This window comes from Myripristis murdjan, chromosome 1, assembly GCF_902150065.1.
Source record: "Myripristis murdjan chromosome 1, fMyrMur1.1, whole genome shotgun sequence".
Taxonomy (NCBI): Eukaryota; Metazoa; Chordata; class Actinopteri; order Holocentriformes; family Holocentridae; genus Myripristis; species Myripristis murdjan.
In genome coordinates, this window is record NC_043980.1 from 5,012,500 (window position 1) to 5,020,378 (window position 7,879).

The 7,879-nt window shown below is 42.7% G+C and overlaps 1 protein-coding gene across 1 annotated transcript; it reads right to left on the minus strand.

The window, feature by feature from the left end:
• LOC115357819 (uncharacterized) lies at nucleotides 1-5,164 on the minus strand. The gene is made up of 4 exons (XM_030049534.1): nucleotides 5,083-5,164; nucleotides 3,986-4,155; nucleotides 2,594-3,615; nucleotides 1-206 (listed from the first exon to the last, which is right to left on the minus strand). The coding sequence occupies exons 2-4, from the start codon at nucleotides 4,099-4,101 to the stop codon at nucleotides 1-3; spliced, it is 1,344 nt and encodes a 447-aa protein (XP_029905394.1). The 5' UTR covers nucleotides 4,102-4,155; nucleotides 5,083-5,164.
• Nucleotides 5,165-7,879: the final 2,715 nt, after the last annotated feature.

Below are 7,879 nucleotides of genomic sequence, written 5' to 3' on the forward strand. Positions count from 1 at the left end.
TCACGAGCGCCGGCCTTTGCTGTTCCTCTCGACTTTCCTCTCGATGTCCCGACTTTCCCGCCGCGGCCTGGGCCGACCACACTGCTCCTTCCGGCGCCGAATGGCGTGGCCCGCGGACCCGAGGATCGTGACTCGACTTCGGCACGCCTCTTCTTTGCCGTCTCCGGGCGGAGCTGCCGAACCCTGGCCCGAGGTGCCCCCGCTGCCTGAGCAACGCCACGAAGGCTGTCCTGACCCGCTGACCTAGGCAGCGCGAGGATTAATATACACTAGGCAAAAAAAGTTCTGCACCGCTTTTTCAATCTATAATTTCTCCCCTTTATTTATACCCAATAGTGTTGTATCCTACAGTTGTAAAGCCTCATTCGTCCTCTTTCCAATGAGGTACAACTTGCAAGGATCCTGCATTTCTGGAATGAGTGACACCGGTAATTGTGTGGGAAGTGACCAATTTTTTTCAGTGGATCAGCATGAGGAGGAGGTGTGAAGCTGTTATTGCTGCAAATGGAAGTTCCACACGCTGCTAAGGTCCAGTAGAAAATGAATAAAATATTGTGCTTCCCACCTGTTTAGCTGTGTTGCCTCATCCTTACAGTTATACCCTACTGTAAAGGGGACTGGCATTCCAACAGTATAACTCACAAATCCAGTTGGTATTATCACAGGGGAGAAATGATCCACTGAAAACACAATGAATGGGATTTTGCCCCCCTCAAAAAGAAGGGGAGGGGACATGTTTAGCCATGTTGGTCATACCAATCGATTGACAATCCTTACAACTTATTTTTCATTGAAAAGGGGACTAATCAGGCTTTCTAACGGTATAAAAGACAACACCAGTTGGTATTGTTAAATGGGAGAAATGATCAACTGAAAAAATATTGCAGGGGATTTTGTCAAAAAAAAAAATTGGTCGCTTCCCACACAATTACCGGTGTCACTCATTCCAGAAATGCAGGATCCTTACAAGTTGTATCTCACTGGAAAGCTTTACAACGGCATAAGACACAACACTATTTGGTATAAATAAAGGGGAGAAATTATAGATTGAAAAAGCGGTGCAGAACTTTTTTTGCCTAGTATATATTTTTGTATGCATGTACTATGCGATTTAAGCCTTGGCTGATCCTGTCTACTCAGCCACGGACCACACTGCGCGTTAATTCACGATATACATTGAAACTAAGTCCAAAGCATCAATTTTAAAGACACTTCAATCTTGGTGATGGATTTGGGGCATGTGTGTCTGAGTTAACGGGAATGAGCCAAACATCTTTTTATTTTTTATACCGTAAGTGTTGCAATATAGGAGCATGGATGAGGTGCACAGAATAGAGGCACTGTGAATGAGCTGAACACACAACACGGCACTTTTTAGGGCTGTTATAGGCTATCCTAGTCCAGTAAACGTTGTAATGCTGTTCTTGTTCTCCGTTCTGAAATAAACCCTTTTTTTCATCATTCTGATTAGCTGCTGTTTAATCCACAGTTTCCGATTGGCTGCGGTTAGTAATCAAGCGACACCTCAATAAAGATTGTAAAAATTGTCAATTTGTAAAGTGCAGGGTTTTTTTTATTAAAAAGAATACTAATTATAACTACAAAACTTGATAATAATCAACATTAATATTAAGGGAAGATGACCAAACTACATTATATTTAATGGGGGGCTGTAAGCAACCTGGATGATGTACAGGGGGGCGCTGGCCCAAAAAAGGTTGAGAACCACTGCTCTACAATATTCAAATTGAAGTTATAGTGTTGTGCTGTAATAAGAATTTTTTTTTCACAATACACTACATGCAATTTATTATGCATTTTATTGATATATTAGGCTTTTTATAGTTAGTTTTTGTTTTGGAGAGTTTTTTAGACAAAGCATGGAAGAGAAAACACGATGGTAAATACCCTGTTCCTGTTTAACGTAAGAGTCCAGTAGTGTTATGGTGTTTTGAATATATAAAATTTGAACTCAGAAATCAGAAAAGCCTTTATTGTCATTGCATGTAAACACAACAAAAGTAGTAGTGGCACTCAAGTGAAGCTTTTCCAACATAAAACATGAAAAAACACATGACACAGGGCATCAAATCAAATAAAAGTCAACATTTTTAATGTACAAAAAATTCAATATGCTATTATATTATTGCAAGCAAAGAATCTTGCCCAAATCGAATGGTTTAATACATGACAGCTGGTGATTAATTGACTTGTTTACTGATATTGTGTCTACTGATAAGAGCTGGGTGTGGCATTCAAAAAAAAAAAAAATCCTTCCTGAATAGGCTCCTCCTCAGTTTCCTTCCTCAAAGATTACTACTAGAAGGAGAGACAGCTTGAAAGATTGGAACATCAAAATAAGACTCACAAAGGAAAGGTGGAGGCATATAAGCTTTCTGCAGTGTTTCCTGCACAGAGCTTCTTATAGGGTTAGGCAGTATTTGTTTTTACCTTTCATAATCAAAGATAATAAGTAGTAGAACAGACTGTTATCCCGGGGTTTCCAGATGATAAACAGACAGACAGACCAGTTTGAATGCTGACAATTACCCTAACCCCTTTAACCCTAACTGACCCTAACCCCGATACCAACCTCGCCCCTGCCTCTGGCCTAGGCTGGTACTGAGCCTGTGCCTCTGCCCTAGGCTGGTACTGAGCCTGTGCCTCTGCCCTAGGCTGGTACTGAGCCTGTGCCTCTGCCCTAGGCTGGTACTGAGACCCCGCGTCTGCCCTAGGCTGGTACTGAGTCCCTGCCCCTGCCTCTGCCCTAGGCTGGTACTGAGCCCATGCCTCTGCCCTAGGCTGGTACTGAGCCCATGCCTCTGCCCTAGGCTGGTACTGAGACCCTGTGTCTGCCCTAGGCTGGTACTGAGACCCTGCCCCTGTCCCTGCGTCTGCCCTAGGCTGGTACTGAGCCTGTGCCTCTGCCCTAGGCTGGTACTGAGCCCCTGCCTCTGATTCTGACTCTGAGCCCCCCCTTGCCCGCTGCCCCGACGAGGACCACCAATAAAAACACCACTGGGACCCGGTCGTGAAGTGTCTGCAATACACTGGCGAGTCACTTGTCCACGGGTGGAGCAGCTGTTACACGTCATCACATTATATTTTCTATCACAACGGAATATATTGGCAAGGCCAATTTCTGACCCCCCAGTGTTTTTGGATTTCCCGAGTCGTTCAAGGGATGCCTTCAGGTTTTCCTCGCTAATGGGATTAGAACCTTTGGGCTTGAATATTTTGGAAAACACAAAGGCATAATCATGCCAATTCTGAATGATGTTAATCCTTGAAATGATTGTATCACGATGCCGTTCGTTTGTACATTTCTGATCACATGGGGAGAGGTAAGAGTAAAAGAGCAGAAGTTTACGTTCTGGTTTATTGAGCAAGCTTCGGAAACTGTCCAGAACACGCAGCTCTGCATGACGGTTGTTTATTTTGTCTGCTCCGGCGGCTACCACCCAGGTACCGGTGTACACTCGACCACCTGAAACTGTCCTTGACACGTTGGCCCCAGGGTCAGCATCAAAGACTTGCCCAAGGGCAGTTTGAAGGTCCTGAGTATTGTTCAGTGGGATGTTTACAGCCAGACTGAATTGGCCACCTATTCTGTACCTGTGAAAGGAAACAGTTACACCAGATATTACTAGTGATAATTTAGGGAGCTATTCCACATACAAGAATATCTGAGACCACCTCCAGGGGGCGACATAAAGCACTGAAAGTAGGCTAAATTGAGTAAAATGAGTCAAATGAATGGTGGTCAGTAGGATTTTTCCATAAAATCAGCTCACTAAATGATTTTTATTTATTTATTTATTTATTTTAAACTGTGCAATCACCAGAAAATTACTGGTTAAGAAGATTCGCAGCTATGTTTCCAACCTTGACTTTAAATCAGATAAAATGCAAAATCAGTCATGAATGCTCATGACTATGGATTTTTGTCATAGCCTTGAGTAGAATATAGAGCATGTTGATTCACCTTCCCAACATGTCAGCTACAATCGTCTGAAGCTGGTTCTGGTCCACGGCATCCACACCGGTCCCTGCAGACAGGAAGAAGGCCAGCGCCACAACCATCCAGCACACAGCAGCCATCTATACACAAGTCCAGGTTAGTGCCTTTTCACAAAGAGTACTGGTATAAAGCGGCTAAAAAATGGATAATAAAAATGTGCATGGCATTTATGTTTACAAGAAACAAACAGCCATCTGGAGAGACAAGTGGAAAATGTCATATTTTTTGCACTCATCTTTCAATAAATAAAATATCTGTAACTCTGGTGTTAGTATTATGCAAACAACAGCACTGCTACTGTGAGTTTCCTTATGCAAAATCATGATGGAAAAAAATGTTTCAAAATTAACCCTTTAGGCGCCGGAGTGTTTTTTTTTTACGGCGGCTTCTCCCGCGTCTGCCATGACAACCGCGCTTGTTTTCATCCCCGCTACATTCACCCATATTTGTGGTGTTATGAGCCCCCCTGCCACCTCGACCACGTCCCCTGCTTGGCGTTCGCAGAATGCTTCCACCCCGGCCACGCTGAGGTGAAGCATCCGCTATACAATGTGCTGATTGTGAACTATGGCGCGCGGACTCGCCGTCACTACTAACGTCAGTTTCTGCTTCACTGGACAACTGCATGTTTTCCTCCTCGGAATCGGAGTCAGCCAGTACCTGACAAAGTACTTCGTCGATGGTAAACCGACCTCTCGGCATCATGAGTAAATGAAAAAACACTCTTTCGCTCTGCTCTGCTCTGCTCTCGCTACGCTCAGCACTACTACCACTGCTTGTCGCAATTTTGCGACTTTGGCTTAAAGGGTTAAAGAGCACCATGCTCACTGTTGCCAACAGGATATACTAAAAAACAGAATATTAAAATGAGTATGTTTTTACACAAATTGAAAACAGTTACATTTAAATGTGCAGATTTGATTTTTTCAGCATTTCCATTTTGTTGTGTGGAGTGATAATCTGCACCTGTACTGAGTTTGCCCTCTCGTCTAGACAGTACAAAATTCTAACCCTGTAGGGTTTAGTAGTAAACAGATTACAGTGAACTGGAAGTGATTTACCTGCTTTGGAGGAAAAAGATCAGGCCAGCAGCAGTTGGATGGCTCCTGTGTAAGGAGTGTAAGGAGGCAAAGTGCTGTTGGAGCGACTGGTGTCTAATTTATAGAGAAGAGGGAGAGCTTGGCGCAACCCTCAGGAGTGGCAACTTGTCCTTTTAATTTCAATTTCAAAAATGAGGAAGAACAGAGGAGCGAGGATAAAGCCAAGTTACAAAGTTGAGACTGCAGCAGGTCCAGCAGAATCTAAAAAACCAAAAAAAAACATTTTTTCCTATTAAATTGCCCTTTGTTTGTTATATCCAATTATGTTGTATGACATGCCAATAAATAACAGCATGGTTGAGACTGGAAGTAGAACAGAAAGTGAGTAAAAGACTCACAATGCAGTCCTCTACTCCCTAAGCCTGGGGCCTGTACCATAAAGCTGGATTAACATACCCGGGCTTTCTCTTAGTTATTTGGCTTCATTTAACCAGACATCCGCAATCCTTTTTTTTTGGTACCATAAAGCCGGTTATCAACTCACTAATTGAACCCAGGGTTTTCCAATCTAGATCTGTGTGCGCTCACATAAAAAGGGCGGTGTTTGCTGCATACGACCAGTGGCAGACATGGAAAAATCCACCCGAGCCACATACTTTAAGACAGAGGAGCAGACAGTAATCTGAAATAAATACAGGGAATATAAATCCATGATCCAGGCAAAAAGCAACACAGTTGAAGCTGCAAAATGCTGGCAAAAAATCGCCGACTGTGTCAATGCGTAAATTAGTGGGATTATAATATTACTTCCCCACCATGACGACACGAGTAGATCTGACTATAATAACATTTGTGTGTTCCATAAATTTATTTGTTTATGAAATTTGTCAATATGGCATGTAATTGTAGCCTTATTTTTTCAGATGCAACCCCAGTGGAGCAAAAAGAAAGTGGGAGCAAATAAAAACTAAGTATAAAAACTAGTGGTGTCAAGAGATTAAAAAAATTGAGAGATTAATTAATTATGATCTGTAATTAATTGATCTAATTAATCTCTTTTTTAATCTCACCTAAAATTGCTGAGAAAAGCCCTGAACTTGAGGTATTTCCCTTTAAATTCATTACATTATTGCAGCAGATCAGTCCGATGCGGGTCGGGGGGACGACCCCTCTTTTTCAAGACCCTTTTTTGGAAAAAAAAAAAAAAAAAAAAAAAAATTATATGGACAAAATCTTGTTTGAATAAAAAAGCCACCGGTCGGCATCAGGCGAGCCGGCCGCGGCACCGGGTCTGGTCTGCCGGATCTGACAGGTGAGCGGCGCACACATAGCCTACTGCCATATCAATTTTTGTTCATACGCGGCTGCAATGACTGCGCAATGCGGCCATTCGCCGGTAATCGCGGCATCAGGCGAGCCTACCTACTGGTTTACATACAATACATGTGTATTTGCTTAGACCCCCAATATTAGACGAGGGCGTTTTTTCAGGGCATTTTCAATGGAAAAAATATCGTCTTATATTCGGATGAATACGGTAATGTATTAACTTCGATCACGCAACCTTTTCTTCCACCTTCTCTCCTCTCCTCCACAGTCAGACACACACACACGAGTCGCGACACCCCCTCCTCAACATGCTGCCTGTTTACAACGGACTCGGACTGTTGGGGCGGGTGTTAATCAAAACAAACCAATCATGTCTTGACCTCTTCACAGGTTGCTGGCCTCTGATTGGCCTGGCCTGTCTCTCTGACTTAAAAAAAAAAAAAAAAAAAAAAAAGATCAGACTGGTGAGGCCAGCCGGCCGGCGACGTGTTTAAAAAAAAAAAAAAAAAAAAAAAGACGGTCAGGCCACCGGGCCAGTGACAGGCCGGCACAAACACAATGACCTCCAATCAATGTCCACTTCAGGGTGTGACTGACCATTGTTTTCCACCCCCAACAACTTAAGCATAGGAAGCCCAACGCCTACAAACCGATTTTATAAAAAGTAAAATTAGAGATGAAAAATTAGATTAACTCGATTAAAAAACATAACGCGCTAAATATGACTGTAATTAATTAATCTCAATTAACGCGATAATTTGACACCACTAATAAAAACATACTCCAAAGTGGTCTTTACGCTTACTATATATATATACATGTAGCATATGTATATGTACATGTTGGAGGCTATATAGCCTACACATGTACAAGGCTTTACTTCTTCACCCTGTCTCATCCAATGGGCAGGCCATTTTCCAATGAACTGATTGGTCAATAGGTGGGGCTTTTCTACCTGCTGAGCTCTTATTCTGCTCTGGAGCAGGTTAGGTCTTCAGCGTATGTTACCACGGCAACATACCCCGATAAAAAGTAAACCACCTTTGTGGTACAGAAAACCCAGGGTTAACCCTGAAGTTACCTCGCTAAGCCGAAATCCAGCTTTATGGTACAGGCCTCTGGTCTTTACTAAAGCCCTAACCATACCTTAACTACCTAACTACAGCAACAAAACTGTTGGGAAAAGAAAAAAACACGGTGTGAGTGGTCATGTCCAGGCTTTTTTGCACCGTCACAGTGCAAAGTTTGTTACGATGTAGATCACAGCTATGATTGAACACTAGTAAAGCAGACTGATGCATTATAGTACAATTATAGTAGCATCAGCATAGAATTATGCATAGTAGCCTATAGTTAAGTGTCTCTCAATCTCAATCCACCTGGTGGATTTATCTGTTCTCATGGTTTTTCTTCCCATTTTGCACTTCTGCTGTGTGGTTAAGGCTGTATCCTCTCACATTCTTGGTATTGTGTTTCTGCATTAAAAAAA

Bases quoted from the DNA above. Each gene is read 5' to 3' on its own strand.
- LOC115357819 (XM_030049534.1), bottom strand. From the start codon at position 4,101: ATGGCTGCTGTGTGCTGGATGGTTGTGGCGCTGGCCTTCTTCCTGTCT. The intron at 3,616-3,985 runs GTGAATCAACAT...TTCCTTTCACAG, and splicing joins GTAGCTGACATGTTGGGAAG to GTACAGAATAGGTGGCCAAT. The intron at 207-2,593 runs GTTGGTATCGGG...GGCGTTGCTCAG, and splicing joins AGGCCAGAGGCAGGGGCGAG to GCAGCGGGGGCACCTCGGGC.